A 20962-nucleotide genomic window follows, 5' to 3' on the forward strand; every position below is an offset into this window, starting at 1 on the left:
AATTAATGGGCATATATGCCCCTTAAAATTACACCCTTATTTACAAAAAGTATTTTCATTATTGAAAGACCTTTCAGAGGCTAAGGTGGGTATTTTGATTGACTACAACTGTCTTGTTTGAATAATGTCATTAGCAATGTCATCATAGCTATAATGCATAACACTCTTCAATTTGATACACTGGGGGTTTTTTTCCCTCTGTTTTCTTAGCCACAATAATTCCTTTTTTTCCTCGTTTTCCCCCATCTCTGTCCCAAATACTCCCATTGACATCATTGGAGATGATGTGGTAATCCCATCCTACTTACAGAGAAGTAAAGGGGTGTGTGTGCACGAACGCGCATGCACACACGCATGCACGCATATAATTTCCAGGACAATGCTGCCCTTCTGTCTTCTGCCTGACCGCTGCACTCTTTTATCATCATTGCAAATCAGGTAAAAATTACAGTAACATTGCAGAGACATTATCTGGAAAGAGAGAAGAGCAACCTGGACCATGCAACTTTGCCCCAATTCAGAGATACCTGTCTTTGAATTTTCATCTTATATCCTGTTGCTGCAGCCACCCACAATCAATAAAACACAGGTTCTAGAAGAATTTTTCTTCTGTCTCTTCCCATTTTGTCCCTTCACGGTTCTTTCTTTTTTTAATTAGAGAAGAAAAGAAAAAGAAGAGGATCCAGATAATCTGAATTTGGCAGGAATGTTCACCGGGGTAAAACTAATGTGAGCACTACCGTGGACCATCTCTGCACATGAGGACAGGAAGGAAATAAGAAAGAGTGTGACCTGGGAGGCAGATGTAGATATCTTGTAACCTGTGCTACTGAAAGCTCATATTTGATCCTTTCTTGAGAGAAAATTCTGAGCACACTGTTTATAACCACAAATTAAATTTGTATCTAGAAAGATGAATCATAGAACCATAAAATTTCCTAACTGAAAGAAACCTTGGAATTAATCTAGTCGAAATCTATTTTCAGATAAGAAAGCTGAGATCCTAGCAGGATTAAATTATTTGTTTTAGGATTATGACAATCGTGGAAAAAAACAAGAAAACATTCTGGTCTCTGGATACCCAGTAAAACACAATTTCCTTACCCTACTGAGCAGGAGACAGGAAGAAAGCCACTGCAGAGGTCTGATGGTGCAGTCTGCAGTTTTAAGCACCTGCTCTGTACCTAGGGATACAGAGATGAGTAGAGAGCCCACTGTCAATAGAGAGCATGTTGCTGAGCAGGAGTTGACTCAAGCTAACAACTTCTCACAGCAGGAAGAGCCATTTTATGCTCTTTGAAGACAGTGGAAAGAGGGATCATTAAGATATAATATCTAGAATCACGTCTCATCTGAGTTCACTGGGATTTTGTGAAATAGGCAGTCATTTCTCAAAGTAAATTCTCATTCCCACTTGAGGGAATATGCAGATACTACTTATAAGAAAGGACATTAACTTCCACAGACATCTTTACTTGACAAGGAAGCATTTAACCTTGAAAAGAAAAGAGCATGTGCATATTCTTCCTTACCATTTCGTTTGTAAGCCTAACCAAACTAAGAAGTATTTTTATCTTGATTTCTTTTTTCACTTTTAAGTAGGCTTAGTAATAGAAAAAGCCAGGAACTTCTGAGTCCTGCCATTGACTCATGGGCATGTGGGGTACAGCCTCGAGGGCCTGGTGTGTCATTTCTGTTGTGTACATAACTACCCCCTTCCTGAGTAGGGGGTTCTCAGAAACTTCTGTCCTTTTTCTGTGTCCTGCCACCCTCCCCTTCTCCTTCTGGCTTAAGATGTGATTCCATTCTTAATGAATGGAGAGCTCAGCTCTCCACATGGCACAGGATTTTTGTTCCTGCTGTCACCATTGAAACCTCAAACATATGCTGCTTACATGCCCCATCCTGGACCCTTGGTGCTCCTCCCCTCCTCCTCTTTTCCCTTTTGACACATCATACTTAACAGGTCCAAAACCAAGCTCTTGATTCCTCATTCCTAAATTTGTCCCTTCACCATCTCCCTTATTTCAATGAATGGCAACTACTTTCTATCAAAAACCTTGGAGTCATTCCTGCTATCTCTGTTTTTGTTTTTTGTTTTTGTTTTTGAGACAGAGTCTCACTCTGTCGCCAGGCTGGAGTGCAGTGGCGTGATCTCAGTTCACTACAACCTCCGCCTCCTGGATTCAAGCGATTCTCCTGCCTCAGCCTCCTAAGTAGCTGAGATTACAGGCGCACGCCACCACGCCCAGCTAATTTTTGTATTTTTAGTAGAGATGGGCTTTCACCATGTTGGTCAGGCTGGTCTCAACCTCCTGACCTCGTGATCCACCCATATCGGCTTCCCAAAGTGCTGGGATTACAGGAGTGAGCCACGGCACTCGGCCGCTGTCTCTGTTTTCACACACTCTGCAATCAATCCCACCATACTCCTCACTGCCGTACCAGCCCAGTCCCCCACCACCCCTCACTTGGATTATTCCAATAGCTTTTCCAGCTGGTCTACAGGCTTTCAGTGTTTTACCAACAATCTTTTCTCCACACAACCACCTGAATGGCCCCTCTAAAATGTTGGTTGGATGTGCCTTTGTAACTGAAAACTCTGCAGCAGTCACCCACTTTACTCAGAATAAATCCTAAACTGGGCCAGGTGCCTGGCTCATGACTGTAATTTCAGCACTCTGGGAGAGGAGGCCGAGGCGGGTGGATCACTTGAGCCCAGGAGTTTGAGACCAGCCTGGCTGACATGGCAAAACCCATCTCTACAAAATGTACAAAAATTAGCTGGGTGTGCAGGCCCAACTACTTGGGAAGCTGAGATGGGAGAATCACCTGCACTCCAGCCTGGGTGAACCTGTCTCAAAAAACAAAACAAAACCAAAAACAACAATAAGAACCTAAACTGTCTGCCACCTACTTTTTGAGCCATCATTTGTCAAGCTGTCATGTTCCATTTTCCTCCATCTACTCTGGCCTCACTGTGATTCCTTGAACATGTCATTCACACCCCTGTCTCAGGATCGTTGCTCTTGCTGTTTGCCCTTCCTCAGTCACTTTCCCCCAGATATCCATACAGCTTGCTCCCCTACTTCCTTCATGTTTTTGCTTAATTGTTCAGAGGATTTTTCCATGACTGCTTTATATAAACTACAAGCCACTCCCTGACTGTTATCACTTTTTGTCCCCTCAGCTCGCTTTATTCTTTTTGTCCTCTCTTTTATCTTTTACATTTATCTCTTCCCAACCCCTAGAATAGATATTCCGTGAGAGCAGGGGGCTCACTATTTTGTTCACCACTGTGTTCCCAGCTTTTATTATAGTTATGATGCCTAATAGGGGCTCAAAAAAATATTTGAGAAATGAGCAAATGAGCAAACTCTCCTTCGTTCTGTAACTATTTTACCTCTTCCTTGTCTCTCTTCTGAATCTCCCTGTTTTTTCCCAACGGACTGCTGCTTTTCTTATCTTTGCTGGAGAGAAAATGGAGGTTACTTCTGAATTATTGATCCACATCATTTCATTTTTTTCTGATTGGATTCCATGTTTATTTGTTAATTCTACTTCTTCCTCTACCTTGGAACTTCTAAAGTGTAAGAACCAAATCTTGATTCTTTCAAATCCCAGGCACCTATGACAAAGCTTAATCCATAGAAAATAATAACCAATGAAAGAGTGAGCAAGTGAATAAATGCTGTAAAAATGTAAATACACAATTATAAAGTCTGCTGAAAGCTGATAAACTTTGAAGTGCAATTATGGAAAATACTGCAGCCATTTGGAAGCCTTTCCTGAGCCCAAGTGAACAGAAAAACTCAGTCAATATAACAGCCTGTATTAGGCAAAAGTAAATAATTTCTCTGTTTTAAATTACAACAGGAGAAAAGGGTGCTTTCACTCAAAAATAATAAGTTGTGTAAGCATATTCAACCTATATGGTACCCTGGAAAGTCCATGCAAATGAATCTGGACAGCTAATATTGGTTAAGCTATGAAGCAGTTTGGGAGCATTATAATTTGCTAAATTGTGTCTTTACTGTGTTGTTTGCTTATCCTCAGGTACCTTTGCTGCAGGCTGGGGAGCTAATGTTTAAAATCAGCTCAACAGCCATTGTGGCGTGACTCCCTTGTCTTTCTGGTAGACAAACTCCCTGGCTGTCCCTCTGTCAACCCTGTACCATGTGCTAATAATAACATTTCCAGCAGCACTGTTTCTGCTTTCTTACAGATGTCTTGAGCTGGAATGAAGTAGAACGAGCCTTCAAGGTGTTTACTTTTGAGAGCCTGAAGCTCTCTGAGGTTGATGAAAATGGGAAACTAAAGCCTTCTGGGATGATGTGTGGGTCCAATTCTGAAATGTTTAACATACCATGGGACAACCCTGCCAGATTTGCTAAACAGATAAGGCAGCAATATGTCATGAAAATGAACACTCAAGAGGCCAAGCAGAAAGCAGGTACACTGCATGGAGGAAATGGAAAGCATTCTTGTATTTTTTTATTGTCAGTTTTTCTCGTATTGTATCTCATGGATGTTCCTTACACTGAATAGATATTAAAATCAAAGACAGAACAATATTTTTGGATCAGAATTTGTCAATGTCTGTGCAAGATAATGAGAGCAACCAAGAACCTTCAGATCCTAGTCAGTGTGATGCTAACAATATGAAGCATTCTGACTTGAATAATCCTGGACTCTCAGTCCCTGATAATAGACAACTGTTAGAGCAGGAGAGCATCATGAAGACTCAACCCCAACATGAGTCTCTGGGTAAGTTAAAGTGTATGTGTGTGTGTGTGTGTGTGTGTGTAAGACACTATTATAGTACACATAAATCAAAAAGTGTTCAAGATGCATTATTTGAATTTAAGTTATTTGGTTAATTAAACACTCTTACTGAGTATTGTTATTCCATAAGTTCTCTTTATTTCAACCCTGTTTTTAAAAATATCTTAGTTCCTCTTAGTCCACACTTACCTTAGTAAATTTAACACAGTGAACATCATTACAACTTTCATCATTAGTGTTACACAGTTATTGTGATTGTGTGCTAACATTATAAACATTCATCTGCAAAACAGAATGAAATGTCCAGTACAGAGCTTGGTACAAAATCAATGCTCAATGAACATCATTTCCCCTCCTCTCCTATGTATGGCTCAGGCCATTACTCTCATTGTAGACTAGCATTATAAACAGTGCTATATTAGGAGGTGTGAAAGTATAGAAGGATGTTGGGCTAAATTTATACTGAGCTACCTTACACATCACTGTCAGATTAATCTGTGTAAAATCTAGCTATTTTGTTTCTCTACTTACAGCTTTCAAAGGCTCTCTACTGTCTGCAAAATAGAACCCAACTCCTTGGCCTACTTCTCCAGTAGTATCAAATTACTTTTCCTAAAACCTTTTCCATCTTTCTGCTGTTGCTCACACACTCTGTATTCTAGCCCAACAGAATTAGGCCTATTTACTCTGCACAGCCTGCTCTTTTCAATCTCTGTGGTACCTTTCCCTCACAATATATCCTCCACCTTGAGTTCTCTTTTTTACTATGATTAGGATTCAGTGGCACCTCCATGAAGTCTTATTGGATGTGTCCATATGGAAATGCCTCTCTTAGCATTCCATGTTCATAATTAATCTACACTTCTGGTGAAGTGCTGTGGCTCACTCCTATAAACCCAGCACTTTGGGAGGCCAAGGCAGGAGGATTGCTTGAGGCCAGGAGTTCAAGACCAGCCTAGGTAACATAACAAGACCTCACCTGTATAAAGAAAAATTTAAAAAAACTACACTCTCTTTATGGCATTAGTTGTCCTTTTTTCAGTTTTATAATTATGTAAATGCCTATATTAAGGCCTCCATTATACCATAGTGTCTTAATGATTATATGTCTATTTTAGCATATTAAACAATACCTAAATTTAACACCTAGGTCAAACATATTAAAGAACACCAAATTTAACATATTAACACCAAATTTAACACCTAGGTCAAAGAAAAAATTACAATAGAAATTGGGAAATATTTCAAACCAAATGATAATGAAAAAACTGAGTATCAAAACTATAGAATGCAGCAGCTGATGCAAGAGGTACTCCAAAAGAAGTTTATAGCTTTAAATAAATATTTTTCTGAAAGAAGCTAAAGATTAATTAACTAAACATCAACCTCAAGTTAGATAAAGACAAACAAAATAAATCAAAATAAAATAGAAAGAAAACAACAAAAATATTAAATCAGGGAAATAGAAAACATGAAAATTACGTCAATGAAATAGAAAACATAGAAACATAGGAAGAACAAAACTGCAAAACTTGGTTCTTTGAATAGACTAGCAATATTGATAAATCTTTTATATAAGGTTAATCATAAAAAAGAACCCATTAATAACTCTATCAGGAATAAAACTATATCAGGAATAAGAATTATATAAGGAATAAAGAAACAGAGACTTCCCTCAGATTCTACAGAAATTTAAAAGATTGCAAGATAATATAAACAACTTTGACTAAATATGAAAATAAAATGGGCTATTACTGGAAAAGAATAACTTACCAATAATGACCCAAGAAGAAATAGAATGCCTGAGTAGTCTCATATCCAGTTAATTATATCAGTAATCAAAAATCTTCCCAAATAGGGCACACTTAGCTCGAATGATCTCATTGGTAACTGATACCAAACACTAAAAAGAAATAATTCTAATCTGAACAAAAATTATTCCAGGAAATAGAAAAGTAGCATAACCTCCTCTTTTCATTTTATGAAGCTAGCATAAACTTTATAAGAATACGGACAAGGATAGTGGTACAACTGAAAGTTAAACTACTTCATTAAATTAAACTGATTCACAAATATAGATACAAAAATTCTAAATGAAACATGAGAAAACTGATCTAACATATACTAAATGATGATAATATATCACAAACAGGTTGCATTTATAACACAGACAGAAGGAAAATATATATATTGTAGAATCAATATAACTTATCAATTAACACATTAGTGAGAAAAGTCATATAATCATCTCAAAAGAGCAGAAACAGCATGTATAATTCTGTAGCAATTTATGAAACAAATCTTATTAAACTAGCAAGAGAAGAAACATTCCTCAATCATATAAACATTATTTTTTATATTACTATGACAAATCTTATATATCAAGGTGAAAAGTTCAAATAATTCCCTTTAAGATCAGGAGAATGTCCACTATAAACATTTGTATTCAATATTGCATCAGAGGTGTATGCCAACAAGCAAAACTTTTTCTCTTTTAGATAAAAGCATAAGGTTTGAAAAGGAAGAAATAAAACCATCATTATTTGTAAATACTGTGTATGTAGAAAACTCAAAGCAATACACAAAAAAATTAGAATTAATATGAAAGTTTAATAAGGAGGCTGTGCTTATTAAATGATACACATAAGATGTCTGGAGTGCTGAGACTTTACTGTTATAATTATTCCTTGTATTAAACATTTGTGTTTCATGCATTTTTCTTTGTGTGTTATATTTCATAATTTTAAAAGCATTTAAAAAGTAAGTGGTTATGGGCCAAAATTGGATAAAAAAAGAAAAAATAAATTTAAAAAAGTGATAACATGAGAGAATAAGTGTTAAGTTATTATTGACTAATGGTCATCTTACCCTTTTCATTTATCTAGAGGTGGGTTGCAAAGGAAGTAATCAATGGAATAGGATTGGTAGAGGAGGCAATTGGGGTGAATGGAAGAGGGAAGAAAATAACGTTTATTTAATATTGCTCTGCTACATCTCAAGTACATTAACTAATACTTACATAAACATCAGCCTATGATGACAAAGATGCTATTATCCCAATTCTACAGATGAGGAAACCAAGACTTAGAAAGGTTAAATAATTTGTTCAACTACATACAAGTAGAAAGTCAGGATTGAACAGAGTGCTAACTTCAAACCAGTGCTTCCTCCACTGTGTCTTGCAGCTTCCTGGGTTCCAGAAATTTCTGGTGATGCAGCTTATGATTTAGCCATGCTCCTAGTCTCATTCATGCTGATTTTTATGCTGATTTTGTTGCCTTTGGGTTTCCCTTCCTTCTAACCAGGGTGGATTCCCTATTTCTTTGTCCTAAGTACCATTACCTATTAGCCTACCTCTCAAAAAATGTAAGCCAGTAAGTTAACCTGAATTCCAATGGCAATAGTGTATCCTACGGGACTACAAATGAATGACAGGGAAGTCACTCTGGGTTAATATAGAGTCAGAATAAGCCAGGAGAGGTGTAAAGCCCAAGGTGTTTTCTTTGTTTTGTTTCATTTTTTTTCTTTAAAGCAGCTGGATAGTTTTCCTCAGGCAACTTTTGCCACCTGGTGGTCAAACTACATAAATTGGTGTGCTGGATTCTGGAAGAAAGTAGATTATTATATTAATAGTAACTTCCTAAATTCTCAGGGGTTGAAAATGCTGTAGCGGACAGCGTATCCTAGAGGCCACGCAATCTGGAGGGTGGATCTCAGGGCCATACGTGTTTCTTTGCCGTGCATTTTGACCTACTTCCAGGAGCCATTCCATTTGAAAGCGGGAGGGCATCTGGGCTTGGTGTCGCATTGTAGCTGTTGTGACTATGGGACTTTTGTTGTTGTTGATGTTGTTGATTTTACATTTCTTTCCCTAACTCTGAATCATATTTACTTCAAAGCCGCCAACTTTAATTCTCTTTAAACAAGGCAAAAATCATTCATGTATTTCCTGCACAACCATTTTAGCATCAAATACATATAAAAGTCTGTTCCTGGACATAAAGGGCTGAATATTTGTGCTTTTCTTAACCAAATACTGGATTTCCATCTGAGACTATTTTTGAACTTGACAGGGCCTAGTGGATATTTATGAAAAACCTGAGAGTTGATAACCGCGAGTCTATAGGTTTAGATGTGCCCTTTATGCTTGTTGGGTGTTTTTTTAATAAAGTAACTGCTTTGCAGAGGGATCTTGTTATCTCTAAAGTAAAACAGATTAGGAAAGATGTTTTTCAAAGGGATGAGAAAGCATCCATTTCCAGATGTGTCAAAAACTACTGAATCACACTGTCAAAGGATTATGTGGTTGAAAGCAAAAATCAGAAAAAGAAAAAAAAAGATTTTTACTCTACTATTAAATAAATAATTCAGATTACTTTTAGAATGTTCTTTCCTTTGACAAAATAACTGATGCATAATTTTTAGAACAGATTTTCTAAACTGGAGACTTTTTCTGCTGGATCCAATAGGAGGGAATATCAAATCTCCCAGAAATCTGGCAGACCACAGAGTAGAATAATTTTTATCCACAGATTTCATATCAGTTGCTTCAAGGACACATGGGACATCATGGTCTATTTAGAGTTATAGTTGGCTTGAGTTTTCTCTTCAGTGGATGTGTTTATATAAATGCTGAACTGAATTGGCTGTATGGTTTTCCCCTAAATCAAAATGGAATGTTCACGCTGTCACCTTCACCAGGCGAAGGAAAGATGGAACTAGTAGCAAAAATGTAAGTAGCTGTGCTCCTGAAAGAAAGAACAACACTGACCTGTCCTTCATAGGCACAATCAACTTCTCCCTCTAGAAGCCCAAATATGGTACTCTTTGCCGCATAATAAAATGTTGTCTTATGCTTGCCACAGAATAAGACTTTGTTGTAGGTTTTTTCCCACACTTCTAATCTCTCTATATGGCTTTAGGTTCATTTCCACCTTTGATATATGATGTAGATTCCTCTCATTCAATCAAAAGGAAATATTTACTGAGTTCCTGCCAGGTGCTGGGTGCTCAGGGTACAGTAAAAAAAATAATAATAAGATGAAGTTTCTATTCTCCAGGAATTTACATATGAGGTGGAGAGACAGACCATAAACAAGTAAGTAGCATTAGGCATAGGTACATGATATGATAAAAAAAAAAAAAAAAAAAAAAAAAAAGCAGAAGATGAAGCAGAAGGCTCTTGACAAGGTGATACTCGAGCAATATGAATGAAGTCAGGGTCTGAAAAAGGTGAACATCTAAGGCCAAAGCATGCCAGAGGGAAAGCAAGTGCAAGACCCTGAAGGCACAGCAAGCAGGCCAGTGTATCTGTAGTAGAATAAGCAAGGGAGTCAAAGAGTTGTGCTTGAAGAGTTAGGCCAGGGCCATTTCCTGTACAACTTTGTCAGACATAATCTTCATTTATTCTAAGGGTGATAAGAAGTCAGGGCTGTTCAGTTGTTCAGCAACATCAAAGTATATTCCCACAGATTCCACCTCCTACACACACATACTCTTTCTGTGATCAAAAAAATGCTATATACATTATCCATTTCTCGATTAGAGATTCACAATAACAAGAGCAAATTTCAAATTCTAAGACATTCATAGTGAGATGTTCATGGATCTATGCTAAACTTATTTATCATGGAACTCTTCCTTCTGGTGATGCAGAAATCAACAATATGAATGTATTCCTTCCTTGTTCATGCACATGGCTGTTTGCTTCATAGCCAAGGATGATACCGCCATCCCAGTCGTCATATAAGCGTACTCTGTGGTCACAAGGAAAGCTAGTGTGCATGACTCATATTGGTCCATAGTGTGCATGACTTGTATTGGTCCATGGAGTCCAGCTACCACTTCATTTATTTATTTAACTTTTGTTAAGCTTCATGTGTAAATTAGCAGATGCTCATTAAATCATTTTTAAATTAATAAATGATTAATGAATGGAAGGGAAGCTCTGCAGAATGGTGAAAGCGTATCATTTTCCAATAGGAAGTGCATTTATCTGCCAGTGCCTCTTTGCACGCATGGCCTGCCCCCACCCTAGTCTGTCATCCACAAGATCCACAGAAATTTAAAAAGGCTTTGTGATAGTCACCAGCACAAGAAGACAAATCATGTGTACTAAGAAGCTGATTTCATCAGTAAATATTTACAACTTTTAAAGGTAAAGATATATTGTTAGAAGTGAAGGATACAGTCTGAAAGCAGAATATCTGGTATGATTTAAGATAGATCACACAAGAAGCTAGGTTCTTTTCAAAGAGCTTAGTATAGTTTTTCTAGGTAGGCACAGATTTAGAATTATGGACACAAACACCTTTCTGGAGGCACAAAACATGCCTTTCAGGCATTGCCTTTTCAGCACAGAAACATAGATCATATGGGCAACAAAAAGGCACAGCATTAACCAGCAGGGCAAGAACAAAGCCAGAATACAACTGGATGTTGGTGTCTTTGATTTGCAGAGCAGACCACAAACAATGAGATCAAAGATGATGCAGTCGCAAAGGCTGATTCTCATGAAAAGGTAAGGAATTATTTTTCTAAAAATGTAGATGACAGGATGATCTGAGCAAAACCATGATTTGGAGTGAGAAACACTGAAAAAGGAAAAAGAAGATACTTAGAAGGAGAATACTGAGGTTAGAAAAGAGGAATTATTCGGACATCCCCAGAGCAGCTCTAACTGGAGAGAAAGGAGTTAATTTTGCTAGGCGGCTTGCACATAACTTCCCAGCTCCATGCTCCTCTCTAGACAGTGTGGCTTGGCAACCTCACAAACACCTGCTCACCATACAGCCATGTAGAGCTAACGTTGTCTTGAAGAGAGTTCAGAAAACCTGCCTGTAATTGCTAACAGGACTCAGAAGAGTATAACCTAACAATAAAAATATTTAGATTATGTTGCCCATTAAAAAAAAAGTCAAAGCCATACTCTTTTTGGCAGCAGCTCTCCTAAAATGTTGCCATATGGCTTTATACATATGCAGATTTCCCCAATTAGATGGAGTACATGCTGGTTAGTTGACGGAGCCCAAGAGTGCTCCATTTGTACTTAAACAAATTAAAGCTGAAATTATGTTCCTATGATATTTTAGAAATCCAAGAAGATGATGGTGGAAGCAGATTTAGAGGACATAAAGAAAACACAGCAGCGCAGTCTAATGGACTGGAGTTTTACTGAACATTTTAAACCGAAAGTACTGCTTCAGGTATTTATGGACTGCGATTCTCTAGGAGACGGTCAGATAGGTCTGGAGAGTCTGCTGTGATTTAGAACAGTTCACCTCCAGGTCATTCTCTCAGATCTAGTTCAGATCAATATTCTCCTTTACTTCAGCTATAAAATAAATTTACTTCCAGCTTGAGCTATGCATTCCCAGGGACTCTCTAAAATAGTTTAAAATACACTTTACGAAAGAATGCTTTTATAAAATATTTTAAGAAAAGAAATATACAAGACTGCTGCATATATATTTATATATATATACACACACACATATATATACACTTTTTTTGCTGCTGAATATACTTTCTTTAAAAAAAGTAAGGTTTTATTGGGAAAAATCCTGTTTTTTTCCATATTGTTTATCCATTCTACTCAGTTTCACTGCATTTCACAGTATTTTCTGTTCTGATTAACAGTTCAATGGAATCTGTGATAGCTAACATTCATTGAGCACTTACCATGTGCCAGGCACTGATTAATACGTATTATTAGCGCATTTAACCCTCACAATAACCCTATGAAGTAGGAACTATGTAAGCAGTAAGAAACTGAGGCACCTTGACCAGTAGTGACTTTTGTCCAAGGTAACATGGCAGCTAAGTGAGAAGCAAGATATAAATCCAGGAAATCTGGTCCTGGAACTTGTATTCTTAACCACTCTGCAAAATAACAAGTAATCCCAAACCTAAATCCTTTTGCTGTTTTTAGCTTTTACACAAAAACCTGTCCTCTTTTGGTTTTGTCTTTTTAATTAGATTTTTATTTTTGTCAAGGTTTTACCACATATTTTTTAAGCCAGAAAGTTCTACAAAGTCTTATTATGAAAAACAGCCTCCTTCCCCCATACCCACCCCACTCCACCAAGCCTCAATTCTCAGAGGCAAAAATCTTCAGCACATTTACCCCTTTCTTTTGTTACTTTACTCAGTGATCTCCAAATAGCAAGTATATTTTGTTTAGTTTTAGTTTTGTGACATCATTATCAATTGATTCCCTCTTGAGAACACAGCTTTGCCCACCCCCATCCAACACATACGTGCATGTACAGGTACAGGCTCACCTATCCCCACATTCATATTAGCACTTCTCCTTTCTCTGATACTGTTAACAATATCATAATTTTTGGTTAGATCAGTATTCAAAACTCACTTTATTTCAGTTATGTAAGTGCTATTCACAGCTGAACTGTGTAGTATTCTGTAATTATATTTCCTTTATCGGTAGCTTTTTTATTTTCTCTGCAGTTAATAATTGCCTCTTTTTCTATTTGTGTGGTTTACTATATATTTATTATTAACTTATCCCCAAATTCTCTACTACTGAGTAAGTCTCTCAATACATTCAAACATAACAGATATTCTATTATTCTAACTCTAGATATTCTAACAGTTTTATTGTATTAGTGATATCTCTCCCATATTCCCTAAACTTGCTGCACAGCTGTGGTCCTGGGCCTCCGTTTACCATCATCTGGGCCACACCCATTCCCTTCCTTTCCAGTTAGATGCCTGTTTCCTTCATCCCATGTGTTCTCTGTCCAGTTACTCTCTTTTTTGTAGAGGATCATCTCTTCCAGTAGCTTCCTTAATTAAGATAGATGGGATGTAAATTTTTGAGGCATTCAATATTTGAAAACAGCTTAATTCTATCTTTATATTGACTGACAGGCTTTATAGTAAATGCTAAATTAAAAAGCATTTTTTCTCAAGACTTTAAAGACATTCTTTGACAGTGATCTGACTTCCCAGATTGTCCTTAGAAAAATAAATAAATAAATACAATTCTGATTCCTAATTAGTTGTTTGAGTGTGTTTTGATCCTCTCTCTGGAAGATTTTAAGATCTTCTCTGTTCCAATGCTCTTGATTTCCTGGTGATATGCCTTAGTATAGTTCTGTTTCTATGTATTGTTCTGGCAAGCCAGTGCAATCCAGAAATTCCTGAATTTATATTTTGGGAAATTTTCTGTAATCATTTCTTCGATAATCTCCTCTCCATTTTCTCTGTCCGTTTTTTTCTGGAAATCTTATTATTCTGGTGTTGGACCTCCTAGACTGAACTCGCAATTTCCCTGTCTTTTTTCTTTTAGTTTCCATCAATTTATCTTTTGGCTTTGCTCAATTTCCATTCAGTTCTTATATTGAGCCTTTTATTCCTGTTATTATCATTCTAATTTCTAAAGTTATATTTATAATTCCAAATTATCTTTTTTCTTTTCTTTTCTTTTCTTTTTTTTTTTTTTTGAGATAGTGTCTTGCTCTGTCGCCCAGCCTGGAGTGGCACAGTCTTGGCTCAGTGCAACCTCCGCCTTCCAGGTTCAAGTGCTTCTCCTGTCTCAACCTGCCAAGTAGCTGAGATTACAGGCACTTGCCACCACACCTGGCTGATTTTTGTATTTTTAGTAGAGACGGGGTTTCACCATGTTGGCCAGGCTGGTCTTGAACTTCTGACCTCAAGTGATCCACCCACCTTGGCCTCCCAAAGTGCTGGCATTACAGGCGGGAGCCATTGCATTTCTGATATAATACATTCTCTTATCTCTATGAGGATATTAAAGTCCTCTGAAGTTGTCTTCTCCCTGAATTATCTCTTTTTCCTCCAAGTTTCTTTTCTCTTTTTTTGTCTTTTTTGTTTAGTCTTCATTTTTCATGTTAGAGGGTAATATATAATATTGTCCTCTTTGCTCATATTAATAATGAAACAATAAAAATATGATAGGAAGTGCTGTATGAGGTGGGGTGGGAAGCTGTCAATAACTGAGTTCATTGTTGGGTGATTTGGCTGGGAGATTTCCGTAGGAGACTCACCATTGTTGCTATGGAGGTCTGTTTTCTTGGGCCATTTAAATTCTCCATGAAAAAAAAAAAAGTATAATTTTCTGTCTGAAAGACATAAGCCTTCCTGTCAGTGTTTTGAAAGCTAGGTAATGGGGGAAGGGTATTAAGCTTCTGACATTTATTATCTAGATCTGCATTATCCAATGTGGTAGCCACTAGTCACATGTAACATCTGAGTACTTGAAATGAATCTAGTCCAAACCGAGATGTGCAATAACTGTGCTGTACACTACATAAGTGCTATACACACTCAATTTCCAAGACTTTAAAAAGGTGGCATTAATTACTTTTGCACGGTTTATATGTTGAAATTATAATTTTATCTGTCAGATTAAATAAAATATATCATTAACATTTATTAGACTTGTTTCTTTTTACTTTTTAAAATGTGGCTACTATAAAATTTAGAATTGCACATGTGGCTCACATTTGTGGCTCACTTTATATGTCTATTGAGCAGTGCTGATTTAGGCTTTTTCACAATTCCCTTTTTTTCTGGCATGTACTTCTCTGTCGGTGTATCTTGGTTCCACTGTTCTTAGAACCCATTGGTCTAACATCTGTAGTTACCCTCTTCCCCTCTGCTGGAGTGGGAGATAGGCAATAGCCCAGTTGCTCAGAATTTTAATGGGATCCAGGGGCCTAACGGCTTCTTAAAAAGACTTTAAACTAATCTTCCTATTTTCAGTGCCACTTTCACCCCATTTGCAGGGTTGACTAGTATTTCCATATCCTGAGACTTTCTATATTTCTGCACACAAATGGGGTTGCCTCTGGTCTCTCCTAAAATTAATCTCAAGACTTGGCTTTCTGCATTCTGCTAAGTCAGCCCTTATCCTTCTGCTTTCCAGTTTCTAAAATTCTGGTGCCTTTGTCTCCTCTCCTTCAACAAGTTGAGGTTGGCCTTCAACTTTATGACATTAAAAAAACAAACAAAATTTTACTGTTCTTTTAATGAGGCATTAGGGAGTGCAAATACTCAATCTTCTCTCTGTAACTGAAAGTTTATTTCAGACTTTATTCTATTTCAGTTTTTCTCTGTCCTTACCGCTGGATGCAGCTGCACTTTTCAAGGTAATCAATAATCTTTGTTTTGCTAAATCTAATAGACACTTATCTTTCTTCATCTTCCCTGACCTTTTAACAGCATTGCAGAGCTTATCACTTCCCCCATGAAACACTCTGCATTCTTGATTTCCTCAGTGTTGTATTTGGAATTTTGTTGACTTCTCCTTTACCCAGCATCGAATATGGAAGTGCCTCAAGGCTCTGGAGCCTCCAGGAAGCCCTAGAGCATCTTCTCGCCTCTATAAACACCCTCCTTTGATGATCTCATCTGTTATATACTATCTAATGCTGACAGATGCCTAAGTTTTTGTCTTTTAAATTACCTCCCTCTAGAGATTCACATTATCATACCTTACTCAAAATTCTACCTTAATTTCTGATCAAATTTAGTATTCATCTCAAATTTAGTATCCCACATGACACTCATATTTTTCCCACCTAAGCATTTCTTCCCTTGTCCGTCCCAGAAAAGGTCACCATCATTCAAGTGCGCAAGCAAAAAGCCAGAATCATCCTTTGTTCCAACCTTTCCTTTGTCCCTGATACCTAATCCATCATCAATGTTTAAGGGGTACACCTCCAAATATATCTTCAAGCTCTTCTGCAACACAGCTACCACTACCTTTTTTTTTTTTTTTTTTTTTTTTTTGAGACAGAGTCTCACTCTGCAGCCCAGGCTGGAGTGCAGTGGTGTAATCTCAGTTCACTGCAACCTCCGCCTCCCGGGTTCAAGCGATTATCCTGCCTCAGCCTCCTGAGAAACTGGGACTACAGGCATACGCCATCATGCCTGGCTAATTTTTGTATTTTTAGTAGGATTTCACCATGTTGGCGAGGATGGTCTCAATCTCCTGACCCCGTGATTCACCCTCCTTGGCCTCTCAAAGTGCTGGGATTACAGGCGTGAGCCACCACGCCCAGCCTACTTTTATATGACTGCCGCCCTCTCATTCCACCACAATATCCTCCTGATTACCTGCTTCCACTCTTGCCCTGCTCTAATCCATTCTCCATATATAAGATATTGCATTAATTTCATCTTTTTGGACACACCTCTTTCGAAATAATCTATAAAGCCACAGGTCTGTAGTCCCAACTGTTCAGGAGGCTGAGACAGGAGGATCACTTGAAGCTAGGCTTTAGGGGCCAGCCTGGGCAACACAGCAAAGTCCCATCTCTAATTAACAACAAAAAAGATCTTAATCATATTTTAGAGGAAAATCTTATCTATTTTATTTTTGTTTTCCTAGTACCTGCACAGTGCCTGCCACACAATAGGTACTCATTTTTAATGAAAAACTTAATAAACTAATGTAACCAATAATATTAATACAGAATAAAAGACAAGCACAAGTTAGTAAAAAAGGAGAAAATAAGATATGAAAACTTTACATATTGTTTGAGAGCAGCTATAGTTCTGAGAAACTTAGTGCTATATTTTTAGCACCCCAAAGCAAATATGAAAACTCAAAGATTTCAAAGCTCTTACTATCTAAAAGAAGGAAGGATAGATATTCATCATAAATGCAATGGTTTTTTGGGTTTATAGTCTGAGCAGAATTTACTTTTCAAAAAACATCAATAAGTGCTAGATGATACCCTACATAGCAATATTTTAAAATGCAAAGATATTCACCACATGTATGTTTCTTGTGTTGGCTCTGAGGGAACAGATGTAAAAGTGCCACTCCATAAAGATACTCATTCAGGGGACTAAATTGGGGAAGCAAATGTATTGTTTTGATTATGCTACCAATGCAGAATTGAAAGCAAAATGAAAGCAGCCCTTTTCTAACATATTATTCCATGCCTTCAGATCATGCAAACAATAGAAAACCAAAAGCTGCCTCAGCAAATTGATACTGAAAACGAAAACAAAAGCTCACAGCTGTCTAATTTGTTTTTCCTATCGACAAGTGTCCTTATTGTTGATTGGCAAAGGAAACAGGATAAGCAGCTGCCCACGGTGCCTCTCTATTGGTGGCTGCCACTGCAGTGCATGCTGAGGATGGTATTTTTAGAAAGGGCCAGAGGTGGAAGGCAGGTAGAAATGGTATGTGTCAGAAAGATCACTCACTTCACTTCATCTAACACAGCGTAGTACAGTGGAGAGAATGCAAAGTGGTAAAATTTAGAGTTGGAAAACAGGGATGAGCCTTGGCACCATAACACACAGTGTTCCTAGACAAGTCCCTTATTCTCTCTTAGCCCCAATTTATGCTGAAAAAATGAGAATTCTAATTTTGATATGGGAAAAATAATCATACCTACTGTTTTAGTCCACTTGGGCTGCCATGCCAAAATGCCATGCCTGAGTGGCGTGAACAACAGAAATTTTCTCACAGTTTTGGAGGCTGCAAGTCTGAGGTCTGGGTGCTGGCATAGTTGGGTTTTGTTGAGCGCTCCCTTCCTGGCTTGTGCCTTTGCATTGTGTCCTCACATAGCAGAGAGTAAGAAGGAACGGGGATGGAGAAGGGAAAGAGGGAGGGAGAACAAGTTCTCTGCTGCCTCTTCTTATAAGGGCACTAATCTTATCTTCAGGGCCCTAGTCTTATGACCCCATCCAAACCTCATTACCTCCCCACAGCCCCATCTCCAAATACGATCACACTAGCAGTTAAGGCTTCAACATATACATAGGGATAGTGAACACAATTTAATTCCTAGCATCTATTTATCTGGAGTTTTTAATGATGATAAAATTAGATGATCTATATCAAGGTACAGAAAATGCTAGATAAATGACTGCTGTGCTTAATTATTACCTACCAACCTTAATGAAGAACACCTGTAGCAAATGCCTCTCTGCCTGATGCCTAGTATTTGTTTTTCTAAAGTATTGCTGAAATGCTTCCCAAGCCATCTACCATTCATGCTCTCACCTTCTAGTAGCTAGAAAAGAATGCTCTAGGAATTTCAACTTGACAAACAATGTGGAGGTAAATGTAGGAAGAAAAAGGGAGTAGAGAAATGCCCTAGTAGGAGAGCTTTCTCTTTGGGAAAATAAAGAAGATTCTACAATGCAATTATTTTTATTTTCAGGTCCTTCAAGAAGCCCATAAGCAATATAGGTGTGTTGATTCTTACTACCACACCCAAGACAACTCTTTACTTTTAGTCTTTCACAATCCAATGAATAGACAACGTTTGCATTGTGAATATTGGAACATTGCTCTTCACTCCAATGTTGGATTCAGGTAACAAATTTAGAAAGTTTCGTTAATTAGTTAGTTGGGTTTAGTTAGCTTGCCAGTTACTTAGTTACTTAGGTTTTAGTTTCTTAGCCTAAGCTAGGGGGTTCAGCTCAATGAAAACATTTGTGTAGTACTGTAGTTTCAGTTCAGCTCACTAAATTGAATGTCAGCATGTGCTGGGCACTGTATAGGCACTGGAGCTATACCACTAAAGAAAACAGGTATCATTCTTGCCCTCATGGAATCCAGTGAGGATGTTGTTAAATTACATTTGATTCATTTAGATTCCAGTAAAACTGTCTCCAAAAGATTTCAAGTAGGAACTATAAAACATGACATTCTGCATGTTGGTTTTTTTAACTCTATTTTATCTGGGGAAGATTCAAAAATAGGTCAGCTGAGTAATATACCAACAGAGCAGTCAGGTTTCCAGCAAACTGAGAGCCTAGGAGTCAGTGATTTTTTTTTCTTTCCAGCTCCTTAGTTATTTCCTTGTTGTCTTAAAACTTTGTTCTCTCTTCTCATTAAGTATGATGATATTTCATTGTTATTTCAATACTGGTTAATGTATTTTCAGTATTATTTGTATAGCTTTTTTTTGTTTCAAAGAATACAGAAAGATTTACAGAATGGACTTACATAATAATTGGGGGAATATGCTGTATGTGGGCACACACACATTTTAAAGTCATTTTATGAATGGAATATGGTAGGTATACTAATATAACACCTTGAACAGTTAAGCTGTGTTTGTCATTGTTTTGTTTTTCATTAACAATAATTAAACATTTTATACCTTTGCCTTATTTACTGGCTAGGATCTCCAATTTAATTTTGAGGAGAAATCCTTGTCTTATTCCCAATTTTAAAGGCAATGTTTTGAATATTCAACAATTAAATGGTTTTGGTTTTGTTTTTTGTTTTTTGTTTTTTTGCTCTAGGATTTACATAAATATTCCTTATTAAGTTAAAAATATTTCTAGTGTGCTATGAGTTCTCAGTCATAGATGGTCATTAAGTCATATCAATAAGATGATTTTTCTGGATCAATTTAGGTGTTTATATTTTTTTCTTTAATCTATGAAAGTACTGATTTCATTAACAGACATTCTAGCGTTGAACCAAACTTGTAGTAAGCCAAATTTGTCCATTATGTTACCTTCTTTATAATTGCCACATGTGTTTGCTAATGTATTGTTTAGAATATGTGTATTCATGTGTATTCATGGGCAAGATTCAGCTATAATTTTTCCTTGCTTTAAATATTCCTATTTGGTTTGGGTATTGAGATTATATTAACCTCATAAATTAACTGGAAAATATTCTCCCTTTTTATTTCTATTTTTTAATTTTCTGAAATAGTTCGTGGAAAATTAAGATATATGTTCCTTTGGCATTTGGTAGAGTTTACAGATAAAAACATATGGCCCAGGGAAGATGTTTGATTACTGACACGACTTCTTTCATCATTATCAGACTCTTCAGGTTTTCTATTTAATTTTAGTTAAGTTTATAATTTATATTTTTCCAGATATTTGACCATTACACCTGTTTTCAAAAGTATTGACATAAAGTTGATAAAATATTCTCTTACCTTTTAAACCTGTGTTACATGTGTCTATATTCTTTTTTGTTCTTAACATTTTTAATGTACGATTTCTCTATATTTTTCTGGATCAAACTTGCCAAAGGTTTGCCAGTCTTCCTGATATTTTTAAGAAATCTGTTCTTGCTTTCTGATTCTTTCTCCTTTTATTTTATTTGATTTTGCCATCATCTTGTTTATTTCTCCTCTTTAATTTCCTTGGATTATTCTGATGTTCTTTAACTTCTTAAATTAAAATCTTATCTTGTGAT

General features: G+C 37.0%; 1 protein-coding gene across 8 annotated transcripts in view; it reads left to right on the forward strand.

Moving 5' to 3' along the window:
• SPAG17 (sperm associated antigen 17) overlaps positions 1–20962 on the forward strand; it is a 241103-nt gene that overhangs the window by 105727 nt on the left and 114414 nt on the right. For all 8 annotated transcript variants that reach the window (XM_073008447.1, XM_007977401.3, XM_073008444.1 and 5 more), the window contains 5 exons: positions 4226–4453; positions 4549–4767; positions 11244–11305; positions 11877–11990; positions 18954–19108. In XM_073008447.1, the coding sequence (XP_072864548.1) occupies positions 4226–4453; positions 4549–4767; positions 11244–11305; positions 11877–11990; positions 18954–19108 (778 nt within the window). The remainder of the gene's footprint in view (positions 1–4225; positions 4454–4548; positions 4768–11243; positions 11306–11876; positions 11991–18953; positions 19109–20962) is intronic.

This window comes from Chlorocebus sabaeus, chromosome 20, assembly GCF_047675955.1.
Source record: "Chlorocebus sabaeus isolate Y175 chromosome 20, mChlSab1.0.hap1, whole genome shotgun sequence".
Lineage (NCBI taxonomy): Eukaryota > Metazoa > Chordata > Mammalia > Primates > Cercopithecidae > Chlorocebus > Chlorocebus sabaeus.